At 42.3% G+C, this 22,096-nt stretch overlaps 1 protein-coding gene and 1 non-coding gene across 2 annotated transcripts in view; both read right to left on the bottom strand.

Moving 5' to 3' along the window:
* The window catches only part of CEP20 (centrosomal protein 20), a 25,219-nt gene extending 3,913 nt beyond the window's left edge, over positions 1–21,306 (bottom strand). Inside the window, exons 1-4 of the mRNA XM_032269626.1 lie at positions 21,204–21,306; positions 16,904–17,101; positions 11,847–11,931; positions 4,383–4,519 (exon numbers count right to left, since the gene is read on the bottom strand). Of these exons, the coding sequence (XP_032125517.1) occupies positions 4,383–4,519; positions 11,847–11,931; positions 16,904–17,101; positions 21,204–21,231 (448 nt within the window). The 5' untranslated portion in view covers positions 21,232–21,306. The remainder of the gene's footprint in view (positions 1–4,382; positions 4,520–11,846; positions 11,932–16,903; positions 17,102–21,203) is intronic.
* On the bottom strand, positions 8,142–8,248 carry LOC116543803. Its single transcript, XR_004265709.1, has one exon. It is a non-coding gene; the product is annotated as a U6 spliceosomal RNA (small nuclear RNA).
* Positions 21,307–22,096: the final 790 nt, after the last annotated feature.

The raw sequence follows: 22,096 nt of genomic DNA, 5'->3' as shown, positions 1-22,096 counted from the left end.
TTATATATATAAAATTTATTGAAGAGCAAAAACTACTTTGCCTCCAAGATTACAAGCACTAACAGCAGCAGTACAAATGCATTGGCTGTTATTTTAAAGGTGGGTGTGCCTACATAACCCTCTTCATTTTTTTTCAGCACTTTGGAAACTTAGATGAGAGAAGCACTTTTTCGTCTTGGCATGCCTTTGACTTACTTCTCTCTTTTTTCTTGAGATGGAGTCTCGCTCGCTCTATCACTCAGGCTGGAGTGCAGTGGCATAATCTCAGATCAGTGCAACCTCTGTCTCCTGTGTTCAAGCGATTCTCCTGCTTCAGCCTCCTGAGCAGCTAGAATTACAGGCACGAACCACCGTGCCTGGCTAATATTTGTATTTTTAGTAGAGATGGGGTTTCACCATGTTGGCCAGGCTGGTCTCCAACTCCTGACCTCAGGTGATCTGCCCGCCTTGGCCTCCCAAAGTGCTAGGATTACAGGGGTGAGCCGCCACGCCCAGCCTGGACTTATTTCCAAATAAAAGCCTATTTAGTTTCAGTGTTTGATATTTCTGTTGAATGAGCTTCTGGGAGATAAGGTGCTGTGATGTAGAGAATGAGGATTTTAATATCTTCATAACCTTTTCAATACTATCGAATAAGAGTTGTGCAGACAGTGAGCTAGAGTGGGGAAAGTAAATGGAATGGTTAAGTGTGTTACTGATACATGATGCGATTTTGGCTGACAATTTTCAAGGCACTACACAAAGAGGTTGTGCCAAGAAAATTTTTGATAACAAAGGAAATAATCTGCAAAATCACTGTTCTTGCCTGATTCGTTTAGCAGTCATCCTCATTTCTCAGCCGTCCAAAGAGCTTTCCACAGAACCGGCACTAAGACTGCTTTACTGACTTAAACTTGACTCTGATGTTTCTGGCACTTTAGTGGTGTATAGGGGGTGTGTCTGCGTGTCTCTCCCTGCCTCCCTTCCTACCTCCATAAATACCTCTCTCCCTACAGTGTATGCCCAACCTACCGCTTTTCTCTCAGAAGAACAGAACTTGGTTAGGAAATAGTGTTACCTGTAACTTTCTTACTAGTCATTAGCTATGAATATTAAGGAGACCACCTATGAAACTCTTACAAACCAGGAAGTTATTTCTCAAGTTCTCAAGAGATTATTTTTCTTTATGGGACTGACAGTATCAATGACTTGGGGTTACTGTGTTAACAAGTGTTAAGGTATACAATATCCATTGGTGACAAGTGAACACAGAAACCCACTTTGTCATATATTCTTGGTAAGTGTATAGACTACTAAAGCCTTTTTGGAGGAGAATCAGACAATATCTACTACATTTTAAAATATGCATATCCTTTGAACCAATAACTAGGCATCCACGCAAGAGAAATGTGTGGACAAAGATAAAATGTTACATCACAATACTATAAAAGCAAAATATTTAAAACTACAAAAAAGTGATTTTAAGGCAGGAGACTAGCCTGGGCAACATGACAAGATCCTGACTGCAAAACATTAAAAAATGAACGAGGTGCAGTGGTGCACCCCTACCGTCCTGGCCACTTGGGAGCCTGATGTGAGAAGACTGTTTGAGCCCAGGAGTTCGAGGCTATAGTGAGCTATGACTGTGCCACTGCACTCCAACCTAGATGAAAGATTACACACTCATCTCTAAAATTATAAAAAGAATGGTTATAATAATACTCTGGAATATGAGATCTACAAGTATCAGCAAGTGAAAAAAAGCAAATATATAGGAAAAAAATATATAGGAAGAAAATATATTTGCTGACAGCTAAACAACGAATCTTGGAAACTGATACCCACTGGCATTCTTCTACTAGGTTGACTGCCAAGACGGGTCTGGAGGCTGAACTGAAGGTCCCTTCAGAAACAATGCATATACATTTAAATACACAGAAATGAGTCCCGAAGGGGCCAGGCATGGCCAGGGGCGGTGGCTCAAGCCTGTAATCCTAGCACTTTGAGAGGCCGAAGTAGGCAGATCACCTAAGGTCATGAGATGGAGACCAGCCTGGCCAACATAGTGAAATCTTGTCTCTACTAAAAATGCAAAAATTACTCAGGTGTGGTAGTACACGCCTGCAGTCCCAGCTACATGGAAGGTCAAGGCAGGAGAATCACTTGAACCTGGGAGGCGGAGGTTGCAGTGAGCTGAGATTGTGCCATTGCACTCCAGCCTGGGTGACAGAGCAAGAGTCCAACTCAAATCAAATAAAATCAAATCAAAATAAAATAAAATAAAATAGAAATGAGTCCCAAAGAATACCCAGCAAACTGCTAACACGGATACCTTCTATAAAAATGGAGGAGAATTGAGGAGTTAAGGAAAGGCAAGAAGGAAAAAAGGAAAGTTAAAGGGAACTTTATATTATTTGAAAAATTTAGAGATTTACTCATGTACTAGCACAATTAATGTTTTATTTTGCTTGTTAAGTACTTGCCAAATAGTAGGCAGTAATGTCAGTTCCTTACCAATCGCTAAAAAGAGAATTTTGAAAACCTCTCCATAATCTATAAATGGAAAGGTATACAGGAACAGCAACCAATAATGTGCTGATTCTGCTACTAATGATCTGCTACAGGCCTCAGAAGAGTCACTTAACCTCCTAGTCCTGGAACCTTCTTAAGGTTTCCTCAACTGTAAAATAAGTAGGTGGGAATGACTTATTTTCCAGTGTTCCATCCCATCCAGAATTCTAAGATATATAGAAAGTTATCTCCTAGTGCAGTCAGCAACAACCTCCCAAAGAGGTTATCCTGACTCAGTTTACTTTCAGACCTCAAGAGACAGCAAACATCTAACACAGTCACTACTGTTCATAGTTTAGGAAAACTACAAAGGCAATCCATTTTAGGCATTTCCTAAAAGTTTGTGTCAACATTCAAAATTTACATTTGTTTTGATAATCAGCACCTGAACCCCACCTGTAACTGTCCTTAAAAATTGATCAGCTCTGGCCGGGCGTCACGGCTCACTCCTGCAATCTCAGCACTTTGGGAGGCTGAGGTGAGCAGATCACAAGGTCGGGAGTTTGAGACCAGCCTGACCAACATCAGAGTGAAACCCCATCTCTACTAAAAATTTAAAAAAAAAAAAAAAAATTAGCTGGGTGTGGTGGCGCACACCTGTAGTTCCAGCTACTCAGGAGACTGAGGCAGGAGAATCCTTTGAACCTGGGAGGTAGAGGTTGAAGTGAGCCAAGATCACGCCACTGCACTCCAGCCTGGGCGACAGAGTAAGACTCTGTCTCAAAGAAAAAAAAAAATAATTGATCAGCTCTCTACCACAACTGCAAACACTGAGCTATAACCCACACAATTCAAATGATGAAGCTGGTATCCTATTGCTGATATAATCAAAATAACTGAGGAGCCTAACCCCAACACTCTGAGAGGCTTAGGTGGGAAATCACTTAAGACCAAGAGTTCAAGACCAGCCTAGTGAACACAGTGAGACTTCCATCTTTACAAAAATTAAAAAACTAGCTGGATGTGGTGCCTGAAGTCCTAGCTACTAGGGAGGCTGAGGCGAGAAGGTGAGAGGATTATCTGAGCCCAGCAGGTCAATGTTACAGTGAGCTATGATCACACCACTGCATTCTAGCTTGGTGACAGAGTGAGACCTTGTCTCAAAAAAATACATAAAAATTTAAAAGCTACTAAAAGCTCATTTAAAAAACAAGTATTCTGAAAGAAATATGGACCATTCTCCGAAGAATCTATAACTTGTAGGTAACTTTCACCCTAACATAAATGGTATCCTAAAAATGCAAATGACTTTGAGAAGTCTATATTTAGCTATGTGTATTAGCAATCTTACCTTTTATTTTGTAGTCACGGAGAGAAAAAAAAATGATCACTTGATAAAAACCTATCTATTTAGTATTGTAAGGATCTAAGCTGCTCCAAAGACTATGAATTTACGTGAAATTTGGAGTTTTTGAACTTCTTTATTTTACTTGTTAAACATTTAATTTGTTAATTTTAAAAAAATGGAGAAAAAAAATTTCACTACATCACTTAGACTAGTCTCAATCTCCTGGCCTCAAGTGATCCACCTGCCTTAGCTTCCCAAAGTGCTGGGATTACAGGCGTGAGTCATTGTGCCTGGCCTGCAGTTTTCAATACTTCTATAAAGAAATTACATCTAAGAATTTGGCCCAGTTATGCCTGCCACTCTTCCCTGTCCAAGATTCCCTTTCCAAAAAGCATTCTATTTCTTGGTGTAACATAGGCTAACCATATTAGATAGACGCAGAATTAAACTATGACGCAAAAGCTCAGTAAAGATTCCAAAGAAAAATATATAGGAAGAAAATATATTTGCTGACAGCTAAACAATGAATCTTGGAAACTCATACCCACTGGCTTTCTTCTGCTAGGTTGTCTGCCAAGACTTGGGTCTGGAGGCTGAAGTGAAGGTCCTTTCAGAAATGCATTCTGGATGCCATCCTTAGTTCCGTGCAAGAAATGGGCTAAAATCCCATATAAAAGAGGTCTACAGCAGGAAGAAAATAAAACCAAGAGCTAGTAAATTTGCATAAACAGGAAAGCCTTAAAACAGTTATTCTTTAAAAGGCAACCTCTGACACCAAAATGACCAAGTGATTCATCAGACTTTAAAAAGCTGGATGATTATTATCCAAATTGCAAATGGTTTGTACTTTTGAAGAGTACCATTTAATTTAATGACAATTTTAAAACCCAGAGAAAACATGTTAACAACTTACACCTCATCTGCACTGAAATATCACTGCTATCAATCCACAGGAATTTATCTTTTAAACTCCAAAGTCCAGTATAATATTTCCCAATACCTTATACACAACCCTGTCTAATACACAACAGGTATTAACACCTCTTGATCAATAAATCCTTGCCCTGAGAAAGTCTTAGGTCCTGAGAGCCAGGCGGCCTGGGTTCAAATCTTGGCTTTGCCATTTGCTAGCTGTGGGACTCTGTATAAGAACCTCTCCAGCCTCATAAATGTTTCTTCCTTTACAAATTAGGATAAGCACCATCCCTCCCTTACAGGGTTGTTATGCACTAAATGAATTAATAAATGTCAAGTGTTTTTTTTTTTTTACTGTGCCTGGCACATATGACATGGTATATAAATGTTAGCTCCTATGTAGCTAACATTTATTTATATTAATATTTATGTGACTTAGTATTTTAAAACCTTCTTTATAGTTTACGGAACACTCAACTCATTTCCTCTGCTCCTCATCGTGTAATGTCAAAATCATCAATTGTAATTTACAAAAAAACCACAGCCAGGAGATTTGCTAGAGATTCCCTCAGACTGTAAACAAAGTTTACACTTGAACCCCAAATCCCATATTCTTTTCCTCACAATGTGCTGCCTGGGGATTCATATGAGTACTCTTGTATAATGGAAAGCTGTTCTGCTGACAATAAAGAGTGGTACAACAGAAATGTTTTCCTTTGTTTCCAGGCTCATATTTGAAAATACAATTAAAAGGATTTAATCATTTTAATTTTTAATTTTTGTGGGTACATAGTAGGTGCATATATTTGTGAGGAGGATTTATTTTTTGAGATAGGTATCTATTTATTAGCTGGTATAATGGTTTAAAGTGCGACACTCCCTTCCAAAGATGGAATCTCATTGCCCTCCCTTTGAGTGTGAGCTGAACTCACTTCTAACTGGCAGAAGGCTGACCTCAGAGGCTGCGTGGTAATGGCACTGTGGCTTCCTCCTTGCTTTCTCTTGGACTGCTGCCTTTAGGAGAAGTGAGATGCCTCAGGACACTTCAGTAGCCCTGGAAAGGTACATGTGGCAAGGAATTGAGGCCGCCTGTCAATATCCTTATGAGTTTGGAAGCAGATAGTTCAGCTGCATTCAAGGGTTCAGGCTTTAGACTACAACGCTGGCTGGCATCTTGACTACAACCTCACAGGGGACCCTGAGGTAGACTCACGTGACTAAGCCAATCCCAAATCCCCAAATATCCCACAAATAACCTACGTTGTTTTAAGCCACCAAATTCTGGAATAATATCATGCCAATTTTTCCATGCCACAAGGAAATCAGAAAAGTAAGTTTCTTTATTTAACAAGATGCCTCAACTCCTATGAAAGCATCACCTAGTGATATAAAACAGATCTCTGTTTACTTTACACTAACCTTCCACAATGTGTTCATTGGTTCAAGATGATTTTTAGATGTTAAAAATTTTATTTTTCAAATTAATATTCAAGACAATTTACTTGTGATAAAAATTTTGGGTTAGACATGGAGGCTCAAGCCTGTAATCCCAGCAGTTTGTGGGTACTGAAGTGGGAGAACTGCTTGAGGCCAGGAGTTTGAGACAGCCTGGACAACACGAGTCCCCTAGCTCTACAACGATTTTTAGAAAATTAGCCACACAAGGTAATAAGCACCTGTGGTCTCACCTACTTGGGAGGCTGAGGTGGGAGGATGGCTTGAGCCCAGGAGGGAAAGGCAACTTGCAATTTCATGGATTGAGGCTTATTTTTAAAAATAAGTTTAAAAAAGATAACTTAAAGAAAAGTGCAGCCTTGTAATACCTTTCCTGTAATTCTGACATGCAAAATTCTGAAAACTGGATTATCTTCCTATATCTGGCAAAAAATCATCAGATGACATGGCTTGACCTAACAAGACTATTGCAGACTTTATCTTACTTTATCTGAAAATATTAATGTGCCGGGCACGATGGCTCACGCCTGTAATCCCAGCACTTTGGGAGGCCGAGGTGGGCGGACCACCTGAGATTAGGAGTTCGAGACCAGCCCGACCAACAAGGAGAAACTCCATCTCTACTAAAAATACATAACTAGCCGGGCATAGGGGCACACACCTGTAATCCCAGCTACTAGGGAGGCTGAGGCAGGAGAATTGCTTGAACCCGGAAGGCAGAGGTTGCAGCGAGCCAAGATCGTGCCACTGCACTCCAGCCTGGACAACAAGAGCAAAACTCTGTCTCAAAAAACCAAAAAAGAAAAAATTAATCTGATTGTGGAACACTGTCTTATGACTCCCTGGCACCCTGGCGCATATATGTATTATTTGATATAGGTACCATATTAATTTCTTTTTTTTTAAGAAATGAAGTGTCGGTCAAGCGCGGTGAATCCCAGCACTTTGGGAGGCTGAGGCAGGCGGATCACGAGTTCAGGAGATTGAGACCATCCTGACTAACACGGCGAAACCCCATCTCTACTAAAAATAAAAAATTTCAGCTGTAGGAGCGAAAAAAAACAAAAATTAGCTGGGTGTGGTGGCACATGCCTGCAGTCCCAGCTACTCGGGAAGCTGAGGCAGGAGAATTGTTTGAACCCAGGAGGCAGAAATTGCAGTGAGTTGAGATTGTGCCATTGCACCCCAGCCTGGGCATGGAGCACGACTCCATCGCATTAAAAAAGAAAGGAATTGAAGTGTTGCTGTGTGGCTCAGGCTGGTGTACAGCAGCAAGATCATGGCTCACTGCAGCCTCGAACTCCTGGATTTAAGCAATCTTGCCTCATCCACCTAACTAGCTAGGACTGCAGGAGTGTCATTACATCTAACTAACCATATTACTTTTTAAAACCTGAAAACTTTTGAATTTTCAAAACATATATCTGGCTTCAATGGTTTTAGATACGGCACTGTAAATCTACAAGTAAAAAGTATAAGGCCATACCCATAATCCCATGACTTTGGGAGGCCAAGGCGGGTAGATCATGAGGTCAAGAGATTGAGACCATCCTGGCCAACATGGTGAAATCCTGTCTCTACTAAAAATACAAAAATCAGCTAGGTGTGGTGGCAGGCGCCTGTAATCCCAGCTACTTGGGAAGCTGAGGCAGGAGAATCACTTGAACCTGGGAGGCGAAGGTTGCAGTAAGCCAAGATCATGCCACTGCACTCCAGCCTGGTGACACAGTGAGAGTCTGCCTCAAAAAAAAAAAAAAAAAAAAAAAAGAAAAGAAAAAATCATAATATGTGATTATGGCAAACTTGGTGAATGCAAATCACTGAAGCATGAAAAACCAGGGCTTAAAGAAGTTATCTAACTTAAAAAATAAAGCTGTTTCAGCAACTTTTTTTTTGCTTCCTCATCCTCTCTCAAACTTACTTCTCTTTTAAAAAAAATATAAAACGTTTCACAAATATGCATGTCATATCTTTGCTGGGGCCATGCTAATCGTCTCTGTATTGCTCCAGTTTTAGTCTATGTGCTGCCAAAGCGAGCACAAACTTCTTACTTAATACTTTCATCTAAAGTAAGTTCTCAAAAGCTACCAAGAAGCCAATAGGAGTATAATCATTGCTTATTTCCATCAACTGCTAAGTGTAAAATATCCTGTACTAAACGATGTAATACCTCACTGCTCATACTGAGTCATACTTATATTCAACAAATTATTTTTCTTGCTGTTCTCAATTGTACAATTTTTATGCTTTCCAAAACTGGGATTGCAGTGGTTCACACCTATAATCCCAGCACTTTGGAAGGCTGAAGCAGGTGGACGGCTTGAGCCCAGGAACTGGAGACCAGCCTGGCTAACATGGTAAAACACCACCTCTACAAAAAATACAAAAATTAGTCAGGCATGATGCCGTGTGCCTGTAATTCTAGCTACATGGGAGACTGAGACGGGAGGATCACTTGAACCCAGGAGTTCAAGGCTGCAGTGAGCCATGATCAAGCCACTGTACTCTAGAGCCTGGGTGCCAGAGTGAAACCCTGCCTTGAAAAACAAAAACACAGCACTTTGGGAGGAGGAGGGGGTCAGATCACTTGAGGCCAGGAGTTTGAGACCGGCCTGGCCAACAAGGCGAAACCCCATCTCTACTAAAAAATATGAAAAAAAAAATTAGCAGAGTGTGGTGGTGGGCACCTGTAATCCCAGGTACTTGGGAGACTGAGGCAGGAGAATTGCTTGAACCCGGGAAGCAGAAGTCGCAGTGAGCTGAGATGGGGCCACTGCACGCCAGCCTGGCCGACAGAGCAAGACCTTATCTCAAAACAAACAAAAAACCAAACCACACACACAGGAAGATGAGGGGAAGAGAAAGGAAAATGCCATAAAGGAGTTAATATCTGAACAGGGCCAATAGAAAGGAAAGATGCTCCAATAGGAGGCGTTAAGAGGGAGAAAGTGATCTGGGGCTTCTGGGCTAAGGGATTGGTTTACCAAGGCAAAGAAGCATAAAGCTGCCAAGTGTCTTCAGGGTACAATCAGAAATCAGGTGTGAGCAGATACAACAAGACACAGGGGTAGAAACGGACCTGTGACTCAGAAGCTACATTTTTTCAAGGAAAACACATTTTTATTTTTCTTCTTTTTTTGAGGCTACAGTGCAGTGGCACAATCTTGCCTCACTGCAACCTCTGCCTCCTGGGTTCAAGCAATTCTCCTGCCTCAGCCTCCCGAGTAGCTGGGATTATAGGTGCCCAGTACCATGCCCAGCTAATTTTTGTATTTTTAGCAGAGATGGAGTTTCACCATCTTGATCAGGATAGTCTCGAGCTCTTGTACTCATGATCCGCCCGTCTCAGCCGCCGTAAGTGCTGGGATTACAGGCATAAGCCACCATGACCGGCGAAAACATATTTTTCGTTACATTCGTGTGAGTCTTGAAATTAGCTGTTTTGTAAGAGAGTTATTGAGAATTCATATCTTACAGGTGCTAACTGTAAAAAAAAATTCAGTTGAACATTCAGATTCAGGTTCACCATTTGCTCTCCGATGCTGCTTAATAGTAAAGTATATTCTAAATTCTAAAAAAAGAAAAAAAAGAAAGATAGAAGCCTAAAGTGCTTTGCTAAGCAATTGGGACTTCATTTTACACACTATGACAAAGGTGATATATGATCCTGGAACATTAATTTTACACAAGGATTTGTGGGAGAGTTAAATTTAACTGGAATGTCACTGAAAACATTTGGACGGTAAAAGAAACAACTTTAAGAACTTTTTTTTTTTGAGACAGGATCTGGTTCTGTCACCCACGCTGGAATGCAGTGGTGCGATCTTGGCTCACTGCAACCTCCACTGCCCGGGTTCAAGCAATTCTTGTGCTTCAGCCTCCCTAGTACCTGAGGCTACAGGCACACACCAGGATGCCTGGCTAATTTTTTTTGTATTTTTACTAGAGACAGGGTTTAGCCATGTTGGCCACGCTGGCCTCAAACTCCTAACCTCAGGTGATTCGCCTGCCTAGGCCTCCCAAAGTGCTGGGATTACAGGCACGAGCCATTGTGCCTGACTAGACATGGGGTTTCACCATGTTGCCCAGGCTGGTCTTGAACTCCTGAGCTCAAGTGATCCACCCACTTCAGCCTTCCAAAGTACTGGCATTACAAGATGAGACACATCACATGGCCTTAAGAACTTTTAGGATGAGAAAACAAGGTTTCTAAGAAATTTCTAGCTAAAAAATGGCTGCTTTAAACTATGTTTTCAGGCGTCCTATGTACTTTTCTTTGGCCATTCAGGGACCCCCCCCCCCGGAAAAAGTTTAAGAAATACTGAAATAGGGCCGGGTGTGGTAGCTCAAGCCTGTAATCCCAGCACTTTGGGAGGCCGAGGCGGGTGGATCACGAGGTCAAGAGATCGAGACCATCCTGGTCAACATGGTGAAACCCCTTCTCTACTAAAAATACAAAACATTAGCTGGGCATGGTGGCGCGTGCCTGTAGTCCCAGCTACTCAGGAGGCTGAGGCAGGAGAATTGCCTGAGCCCAGGAGGCGGAGGTTGCGGTGAGCCGAGATCGCGCCATTGCACTTCAGCGTGGGTAACGAGAGTGAAACTCCGTCTCAAAGAAAAAAAAAAAAAGAAATACTGAAATAGAAAAAGAAAAAAAAAAACTAAGAAAACTAGAAAGTGGTCATCCTCCTTACAAGAGCATATTCCATCTGTATTTACAGCCGCTGCCCATCACTTGCATCACTGCCTGAACTCCACCTCTTGATGGCAGCACTAGATTCTCAGAGGACAGGGAACCCTGCTGTGAACTATGCATGAAAGGGATCTGGGTTGGGGGCTCCTTATGAGAATCTAATGCCTGATGATCTCTCACTGTCACCCACCATAGTTGGTAAGAGGAGGTGGATGGAGGGCAACAGAGGGAGTAATTGTAACGAAAGCAGAGGGCTGATTCAGTAATCTTGGCAGAAAAAGGAATTCAACCAGAAGCTTGGGTTTGGGCGTTCATAGGTTTTTTTTTTTTTAGGAAAGGAAAGAACTGAGTACATTCCTAAGTTGAAGTGGAGGAAGAGTTAAATATGAAGAAAACAGCTGACAAAGCAAAGCCTCAGAGGCCAGGTGCAGGGGATTCATGCCTGTAACCCTAGCACTTTGGGAGGCCAAGGCAAGAAGATCACTTGAGATCAGGAGTTCAAGACCAGCCTGGGCAACAAAGTGAGGCTTCCTCTCTACAAAAATAATTTGAAAATACAAATAAAAGTTAAACATTTACTTGGTATATTTTCAGAGTTTTGGGAAAAGAAAAAGAAAAAAAAAAGAAAAGTTAAAATTATAATTTAAAAAAAAGAAAGAAAGAAAGAAAAGAACAAAGCCTTAGACGGAGCAAGCATCAAGAAGTCAAAAGGTGCTAACCCCAGTAAGAAGTAGAGATGCTTAGTCACTCTGAGGCCACAGGAATTTTAGCTTCGGCAAACACAGACCTTATCTGACTTGTTCACTGCTGCACACACTGGATTTAATACAATGCTTGACACACACTAGATCTGAATAAATACTTGCTGAATTAAAAAGAAGCAAAACCACCATGCACAATTATGACTAATACAATATTTAGAAACTTCTTTAAAAAAATTCTTACATTGTATTATCCTTTGATTCTTCAAATGCATTTAGTTCATGGATGAGAAACTGTCTGTCCAATGGAACTACAGGTTGACCAGATTCTGGGAGAAAGAAATTTATGAGAACACTGAGTCTATTAAACTAAAAAGCAAACAGGATTTTGGTAAGATTCACATTTACCAAATACACATTTTTCAGACTTTGGAAGAACAATGATAACACATACCAAGACAGATTCAATTGCATGTGACTTTATGACTTTCAAAATATCTCTTTTGTTAAATGCATGTCTTAATACAGTTTAACACAAATTTGCTTTTTAAATTCCACAGTGTTTGGTTGGAAAAATACTGTTTCTATATCCAAACTACAATACTAAATTTTAGAAGACTGTTTACCAATAAGTTATTTTTGAAAAGAATATCCATTTAGTGGTTTTCTTTCTCTGCTGCGAGCTTCCAAGACAACAAAGAAAAGAAGGAACAACAGTAGTGCCAAAAAGGGCCATGGCCATGTTCAGCCTATTTGCTGCATGAAATGTGCCCAATGCGTGCCCAAGGACAGGACCATTAAGAAATTTGTCATTCCGCCGGGCGCGGTGGCTCAAGCCTGTAATCCCAGCACTTTGGGAGGCCGAGGCGGGTGGATCACGAGGTCAAGAGATCGAGACCATCCTGGTCAACATGGTGAAACCCCGTCTCTACTAAAACTACAAAAAATTAGCTGGGCATGGTGGTGCGTGCCTGTAATCCCATCTACTCAGGAGGCTGAGGCAGGAGAATTGCCTGAACCCAGGAGGCGGAGGTTGCGGTGAGCCGAGATCGCGCCATTGCACTCCAGCCTGGGTAACAAGAGCGAAACTCCGTCTAGGAAAAAAAAAAAAAAAAAAAAGAAATTTGTCATTCCAAACATAATGGAGGCCGCAGCAGTCAGGGATATTTCTGAAGCGTGCGTCTTTGATGCCTATGTACTTCCCAGGCTCTATGTGAAGCTACATTACTGTGTGAGTTGTGCAATTCACAATAAAGTAGTCAGGAGTCGATCTCCCAAAGCCCGCAAGGACCGAACACCCCCACCCCGATTTAGAACTGTGGGTGCTGCCCCAGAACCCCCACCAAAACCCATGTAAGGAGCTGAGTAAAAGATTGAAGACAACTATTCTCTGGAGAAAAATAACATAGAAATTGTACTTGATATTGCTTATTAAGTGTATCTGTGCCAGATAGGGTGGGGATTTTGTGTGTGTTCGACCAAGTGTGAAGTGACAAGTAGTATTTTCATGGCGAAGAAAGCTTATTTATGTAATGTTTTTTTTTGTTGGGGGGGAGGGGTGGGAGGAGATGGAGTCTTGCTCTGTTGCCCAGGCTGCAGTGCAATGGCGCTATCTCAGCTCACTGCAACCTCTGCCTCCTGGGTTCAAGCCATTCTCCTGCCTTGGCTTTCCAAGTAGCTAGGATTAGAGACGCATGCTACCATACCCAGCTAATTTTTTGTATTTTTAGTAGAGATGCAGTTTTACTATATTGGCCAGGCTGGTCTGGAACTCCAGACCTCAGATAATTCACCCCTTAGGCCACCCAAAGTGCTGGGATTACAGGCGTGAGCCACCATGTCCGGCTATTCATTTAAATTAAACCTTGTTTACAGTCATGTCCTTGGCCTCACAACTTGCATACCTGTGTGAAATAAAAAGGAGTTTAGGTCAAAAAAAAAAAAAAAGAAAAAAAAGAATATCCATTTAGTGATAATAATTATAAAGGAAAATTAAATTAACCTTAAGTGTGGGGCAACTGGAACTTTCACACTTTGCTGGTGGGAAAGCACAATGATACAGCCACTTTGGAAAACAGCTGAGCAGTTTTCTTATAAAGGTGAGCATGCATGCGCTTAACCACACAACCCAGCAATCCCACTCTTAGCTTTTTACCCCAGATTAATGAAAACTTATGTTCTCACAGAAACCTGTATGTAAATGTTTATGGCAGCTTCGTTTCTAACTGCCAAAACTAGAAACAATCCAGTGTCCATCAACTGGTAATAGATGAGCAAACTAGCACAGCCACACAATGGAACACTATTCAAAGGAAAAACAAACATGGCTGAATCTCTTATGTATTATGCTAAGTGAAAAGAGGCAGACTCAAAAGGCTACATCCTGTATGGTTCCATCTATAGCAACGGTCCCCAACCCCAAAGCCACAGATTAGAAATTGGGCAGCACAGAAGGAGGTGAGCAGTGGGCAAGCAAGTGAGAGAAGCTTCATCTGTATTTACAGCTGCTGCCCATCACTTGCATCACTGCCTGAGCTCCACCTCCTGTTGGCAGCACTAGATTCTCATAGGACCGGGAACCCTACTGTGAACTGCGCAGGAGAGGGATCTGGGTTGCAGACTCCTTATGAGAATCTAATGCCTGATGATCTCTCACTGTTGCCCATCACCCCCAGATGGGACTGTCTAGTTGCAGAAACAAGCTCAGGGTTCCCACTGATTCTACATTATGGTGAGTTGTATCATTATTTCATTATATATTACAATGTGAAAATAGAAATAAAATGCACAATAAATGAAGTGTCCTTAAATCATCCCAAACCATCCTCCCAGGTCCATGGAAAAACTGTCTTCCTCAAAACCGGTCCCTGGTGCCAAAAAGGCTGGTGATGTCTTGTTTGTGATTGTGGTGGTAATTATGCAACTGCAGGAATCTGACTAAAACCATAGAAATGGACAGTTTAGTTTAAAAGGTAAATTTAATTGTATTTAAATTATATCCCAGTTTTCTTAAAAAGCCAAAACATTTAATATGAAAACCTGACTACTGTCACTATATTTCATTCTAGTGAATCCCAAGACACCTAACCCATGATATTTTCATAATTTTCTTCTTTTCTGGGTGTAACTGGTATGATACAGCCATCTAGAACAAACTAGGGAAAGTAGAGATGCTGATATCAAAGGTCCTGAAACCAATAAAAATCACCAGTCTTTATGTAGTTAAGATGTATGTTTAATACTAAATAAAGGATCTGTAATGAAAAATTCTAACTTCACAAAGAATTCATTCTCTCTTCCAAAATCTACTTTCTGGTCTCGTTTCTTTACTGAGGCTCATCTCTGAGGCACGCAGTAGTCAAAGCAGAGACAGAACCTGAAACAAGGTAATCCAATGATGCACATTCAGGGTGCCTTGGACCGCCCCCCAACTGCATCCCCACCACTCCAACTTGAGGGTAACCAGGATTCTGACTTATTTATATCCAGTCTCTCCTCACTTTCTTGAGAGAAGATATTTAAAAAGTCAGTAGATATTAAAAATATTCTCACCACTCAATAACTGTTACACTTCAAGAGAAAATTTACTTCTTAAGAAATAAAATTTAACAGATAGAGGAAATTTATATTATCCCCAAAATCATTCTATGCCTGCTATCACTAGGCCTCCTATTACTAGGATGAATTTGGAGTTTCCCTGCTGATTGAGTTTGGGTATTTATCCCTGCCCAAATCTCATGCTGAAATATACTCCCCAGTGTTGGAGGTGGGACCTGGTGGGAGTTGTTTGGGTCATGGGGGTGGATCCCTCATGGCTTGGTGCTGTCCTTAACACAGTGAGTGGATTCTCCTGAGATCTGGTCATTTAAAGTGTGTGGGACTAACCTTCCCCACCCTTGGCCCTGCTTTCGCAATGTAACGTGGTGAGTAAAAGCTCCCCAGGGCCTCCCAGAAGGCATGCAGATGCCAATGCCATGCCTGTACGGTCTGTAGAACCGTGAGCTACGTAAATCTCTCTTCTTCACAAATTACCCAGTCTCAGGTATTTCGTTTTTTTTTTTTTTTACTTTTCTCTTAATTTTTCTTCGCCAGCTGCCACGTAATCAGGTATTTCTTTATAGCAATTCAAGAACAACCTAATATACCTGCTTAGTCCTTTATAAATACCATGCTTTTACATACATACATTTGTAACTACACCTAACCACTACATAGTAGTAATATTTTAAAGTTTTATCTCCATTATATATATAGATATATATATATATATACACACATACACATATATATAGATATCCACATATCTACATATATATATATATAGAGAGAGAGAGAGAACGAGAGAGAGAGGGAGAGAGAGATAGAGTGTGTGTTTTTTGTTGTTTTTTTTTTTTTAAAGAGGCAGGGATTAGGTGCCCAGGAGTTCAATATCAGTTTGGGCAACATAGGGAGAACTCATTTCCACAAATAATAAAAAAAATTAGCTGGGCATGAAGGCATGTACTTATGGTCCCACCTACTCGGGAGGCTGAGGCAAGAAGACTGCTTGAGCCCATGGTTAAAGTTGCAATAAGCCATGATTGCACCACTGCAGTCTAGCCTGTGCAACACAGCGAGACCCTGTCTCTGGAGGGGAAAAAAAACAGAGAGAGAGAAACAGGTTCCCACTCTGTTGCCCAGACTGGAGTGCAGTGTTGCGATCATGGCTCACTGTAGCCTTGACCACATGGGCTCAAGTGATCCCCCTCCCCCGCCCCCGCCCAGCTGCAGCTAGGAGTACAGATGTGTGCCACCGTGAATGGCTAATTTTAAAAATTCTTTTGTAGAGATGGGGTTCTCCCTATGTTGCCCAGGCTGGTCTCAAACTCCTGGGCTCAAGTAATCTTCCTACCTTGGCCTCCAAAAGCACTGAGATTACAGGTGTGAGCTACCCACATAGCCTATTTTTAAATAAATAATATATTTAATCTGTGTATATTTTCAAAGCTTAATACATATTAAAAAACTGGTGGCAAATAGGACAGAATGTCAACAATTGCTTATTCTCAGTACCAGGAATAATAAATGATTTTCCCAAATATATGCCTAGTTTAGGTGATTATTTAGTTGTGTATTCTCCCTACAATATAATATGCCTTATGAGAATTTGTTTAAGCTACTGAAAGAACCCAGGTGATTTTTGTGTCCCTGTCACCCAGATGACACCGTTTGGTAAGAGAATTCAATTTCTAGGCCAAACACTTTCTGAGAATTGGGGGAAAGGAAGAAATAGATTTTATGTAATAAACAATAACCACTTACCTGCTATGAGGACAGATGCGGTATACTTATATTTGTTGAATTCTAAATACTCCCGAATTAATTCATTAATTAGAAGGTTTTCATGAGACAATGATGGTCGGGGTTCACGGTCATCATCCAGGGCACTGAAAACTTCGGCTCGGATCCTTGCTTTTAAATGCCCTAATACCCCTTTTTTTTCCAAGGTGTCCTTTAAAACTGTTCGATATAAAATATTAAGGCTTCAGTTACAGAGTAAATTTGTCATTCTGGGGCATACTTTGAATAGAAATGTTCAAAAGGTAAATGGTACAACAGCAGCTCTCAATCAAAACTATGTGACAAATTATTAAACTATTACACTAACTATCATGAGCCATGTTCATACTAAAAAATACAGTTCCCATGTTGCAGTGAGTTAGTCTTAATATACTTGAGCAAATTCAAGTTCATTCTTACATCATCAGCACTGTCAGGGGCTGTAGTCTAACACACATTCTTTAGTGAGGGGAAAAGGCAGGGAATAGCATCATAGTTGCTTACTGGGTCCTGAACTGAATCCCCAGACTCTCATGTGTTTTCAAGAGTGTCTGCCACTGCAAACAGGTTCTGCTTGTCACTAAAAACCCCTGGTCTAGAAAGATGATTAAAGAAAACAAGTAGACTGGGCGAGATGGCTCACACCTGTAATCCCAGCACTTTGGGAGGCCAAGGTGGGTGGATTACCTGAGGTCGGGAGTTCGAGATCAGCCTGACCAATGTGGAAAAACCCTGTCTCTATTTTAAAAATCCAAAATTAGCTGGGTGTAGTGGTGCATGCCTGTAGTCCCAGCTACTCAGGAGGCTGAGGCAGGAGAATCACTTGAACCTGGGAGCCAGAGGTTGCGGTTAGCTGAGATTGCGCCACTGCACTCCAGACTGGGTAACAAGAGCAAAACTCTGTCTCAAAAAACAAAAAAAAAAAAGAAAGAAAGAGAGACAGAGAGACAGAGAGAGAGAGAGAGAGAGAGAGACAGACAGACAGAGAGAGACAGAGAAAGCAAGCAAGCAACTACATTCCATAAAAGGAGTCTGTTGGGTTACTGTATAAAAACCTTTTATATCCAGAACACTTTAGGGAGTGAAAAGGTGTTTTGGGTTTTCCATTGTTGTTTTAAAGGCAACTATGAGTTATTTCCTCAGAACAGCAGAATTCTGAAATTTTAAGCCTGAATGGAAATCTAGGATGTGATTATATCAATGCCGTCTTAATGAGTCAGGGATGTACACACAGAATGTAACTTATTGAGTGGCCAGAGTCACCATGACAAAGCAGTTCTGATCATCGGATTTGGCTGTTCATACTTAGTATGGGGATCTTAGGACTGAATTGGCACCATCCTGTGTAGTGGTCTGGAACTTTCTATTTTCCAACAGTTCCTACTGGCTAAACAACTTCAGACAATCAATATAACTCTTCCACAGAGCCTGGAACACAGCAAGAGCTCACCAGGTGTCACCTAGGAGCATTATAATACAGTGCTGGACACCACTGGGAAATCACTGTAGTTTAATACTGTTCTGCGCCCTATCAAAGGCACCAGATAAGTACACCACAGTAACAAAAATCCATAAAGACAGCCCAGGAGCTTATTCAAGTCAGTATGGACATAATATATTTTTAAGCTGCAAAAAATAACATCAACAATAATCCTGGATCCTAAGACTAAAGAGATACAATCTTTACTGACTTTTGACCTTTCTTTCCCCTCATTTTTAAAGCATCCCTTCAACTTTCTTGGAGACAGGTTAAGTACAGTTATCACCCGATCAGATTTTGTAACAGGCCCATAAAAGGAAGGTACAGCCTTATTGTACTCTTAAGATCAGAACTGAACCCCTATTCTCTAATTCCATCTTTGGAAATTAGATGGAGAGATTTGTGTCACTGGCAAGGATCCTGTCCCAATTACTCTGTATTACAAACAGTACAACCTTGAACTGGTCAGAGAAATGAGAATTAATGACAGCAGAGTGAGGAAACCCAGCATGCCTCATCAGCACCTCAGTGGTATATTACCAGCCCATGCCTCAGTTGCCTTCTCCAACATAATTCGCTCTACCTCTCAGAAACAGAACCAAATAAAGAGGAAAATGGGCACAGTGGCTCATGCCTGTAATCCCAGCACTTTGGGAGGCCACGGTGGGCAGATCACAAGGTCAGGAGATGAAGACCATCCTGGACAACATGGTGAAACCTGTCTCTACTAAAAATACAAAAATTAGCTGGGTGTGGTGGTGGAGGCCTGTAATCCCAGCTACTTGGGAGGCTGAGGCAGGAGAATCTCTTGAACTCAGCAGGCGGAGATTGTAGTGAGCCAAGATTGTGCCACTGCATTCCAGCCTGGTGACACAGCAAGACTCCATCTCAAAAACAAACAAAAAAAAATGGTAAAAGCCCATAAAATGTAAGACAACTGGCTGGCAAACAAGTTTTCACTGGGTTTCTTCCGGAGGTCCATATCATTTTACCCTTCCCTCTATTATTTATGCTTAGATACCTGGGCCATCAAAACTTCTTCAGAAAGGTCTTAACCTTGCTTATATTTCAAGAGTATCTTTTTTTTTAATTTTAATTTTTATTTACTGAGACAAGGTCTCATTTTGTTGCCCAGGCTGAAATGCAGTGGCATTAGTGTACCTCACTGTCACCTCTACCTCCAGGGCTCAAGCCATCTAGTGTCTCAGCCTCTGGAGTAGCTGGGACAACAGGCACAGGCCACTATGCCCAGCTCTTTTTTTTTGGCAGGTGGGAGGGGGAGGCAGGGGGAGGCAGTAAAGATGGGATCTCACTATATTAGGTAGGCTGATCCTAAACTCCTGGGCTCAAGCGATCCTCCCTAAATGTTAGGATTACAGGCATGAGCCACTGTGCTTGGCCCATTCCAAGTGTACCTTTAAAACCTCTGAAACTGTATGCAATATTACATGTGATGTGTATTTCCCTGGGAACAGAGTCTACAGATTTTCTTGTGGCCAGAGGCATACCTGTTTTATGATTGTTCACCAGCCCTGGGCCCCAAACACACACTTTTATACTTGCCTCCTCTCTAAAATCTCTAAGAATTCCTGGTTTAAATCCTGACTTCCCTGCAAACTGGAACTGTTTTTATTTACTGGACAGCAGCATTGCTCAGTGTTTAAGACTGGACACACTGGTGCAACACAACTCGGTTCCCATGCTCTGTCTCTTTCTAGCAAAATCACTTTGGGCTATTTCACCTCTCAGCACCTCAGTTTCCCAATCTATGAAATGGGCATAGGGTTGTTACATGGAAACAATTAGGTAACACAAGGGCTGAGTAGTGCCTGACACATGAGGCTCAATGATAACTATTATTACCATTTCTCGTCTGGACATCTGCTTCAAAGTAAAGTGTACAAATGTTATTCGTGAATCGCACTTAAGTAGCTTAGAGTATCTTCCTGAAAAGACAGGAGAATGGCCAGGCCAGCAAACTTTTTGCCTCTAGTTTCTCCCGATGAAAAAGGGGCCAGATGCTCACGCCTGTAATCCTAGCACTTTGAGGGGTCCAAGGAGTGAGGATCGCTTGAGACCAGGAGTTCAAGACCAGGCTGGGCAACACAGCAAGATCCCGAGTCTACAAAAAACAGAAAAATTAGCCAGGCAACGTGAGGAGCGCCTGTATTCCCACCTGCTCCGGAAGCTGAAATGGGAGGATCGCTGGCGTCATGGAGTTCGAGGCTGCAGTGAGCTGTGATCGCGCCACTGCACTCCAACCTGGGTGGCAGAAAGAGATTCTCCCTTCGGAAAAAAAGAAAAAAAAAAAAAAGAAAGAAAAAAGAAAAGGCGGGGAGGGGAGGGCTACTTCACAGGTTATTGTAAGGATCCAACGAAATCCTTACAACTGCTCCAAGCAAATTGTTTAGGGCAGTGCCTAACCCGTAGGGGTTGTGGGAATTGTAGTCATTAGCCCTGAGTGCCAAGCCTGGTCCAAGCCCTCCAGCCCCCGGCAGGTTACAAGAAGATGCGCCAGGGGCCCAAGGTGCAGCCCTGTAGGCTTCTTAGACGTCAGCAGATTATGCGCCTCCTCCTGTGCCTCCAAACTGGCTTAAAACTCGCCAGCAGACAACCTCTTCCCCCTGAGAACTCGAGCAGGGACCAAGACAGCAGCCGGCCGCTCCCCAACGGCCCTCACAACGAAGAATGACCCCTGAAAAAGCCAACCCTTGGGTTCCGCGCGCTCCCCTCCCGTCCTATCCTTTCCACAAAACGAAGGCTCGACGCTTCCCACGCGGAGGCCTCCTCGCTGGCACTCACCAGCCTTCAACTCCGCGACAGTCGCCATTTTTCAACGGCCGCCAGGGGCGCGCCTCGGCCCTGCGCACGCGCAGCTCCGCCCCACTCACTCCTCGGCGTGGTCTGTAGCCAATAGGCGCACAGCTATGGCCCCGCCTAGTCCCGCCCCTCTCAGTTTACGCTCTCAGCGGTTGGGTGGGTGGTAAATGTCGACCAGAGACTCCACCAATCAGCGAGCGCTCTCGGAGTGTCCTGCTGAGTGAAAAGGGAGGGAAGTCCGGGAGTGAGGCAGTTGCGGCCGTTTAGCTGTGGGTGCTGCTGATACTTTAGTGCTTAAGTTTAGCCAGCTGAGCTTTGTATTGTCTCTGTAGCCTCAAGTACTAACTGCTAATAGTTACCACCTATTAAACCTGCGGTTCTCAAACTTGAGCATGAATGCGCATCACCTGGAAGACTTGTTTAAACAGATTGCTTGCTGGGTCCCCCCGCCCCCTAGAATTTCTGATTCTGTAAATCTGGGGTGAGGCCCTAGAATCTGCATTTCTATAGAGTTCCCATGTGGTAATGGTGCTGCTGGTCTGGGGATCACTTCTGGAGAACCACAGTATTAAGCACTTACTATGACGCCTTGGCACATTATTTCCTTATGATCAGGTCCCTTTTACAGAGAAGAAAACTGAGTCCTCCATAGCTGAAGAGACTTAGCCAAGATCACGGGCCTGCTCTCTTCCACTCCCACTTACACAGTGCACATAAGGAGTCCAGGAGCTTTTTGTGGAATTAACTGATGAAGGAAGAAGCTCTAACATCCCATGGAAATAAAGAAAAAGGAACACGGGAATAATGTACCCTAAACTGAGTGTGAGGTTGCATAATTCCAGTTGTATAGCCAGGGAGATCCAAATACTTGTCTA

Source organism: Sapajus apella, unplaced genomic scaffold, assembly GCF_009761245.1.
Source record: "Sapajus apella isolate SASKATOON/1434 unplaced genomic scaffold, GSC_monkey_1.0 scaffold196, whole genome shotgun sequence".
In the NCBI taxonomy this organism is placed as follows: Eukaryota; Metazoa; Chordata; class Mammalia; order Primates; family Cebidae; genus Sapajus; species Sapajus apella.
Note: the sequence above shows the minus strand (reverse complement) of the source record. Positions and strands in the feature narration are given on the sequence as shown.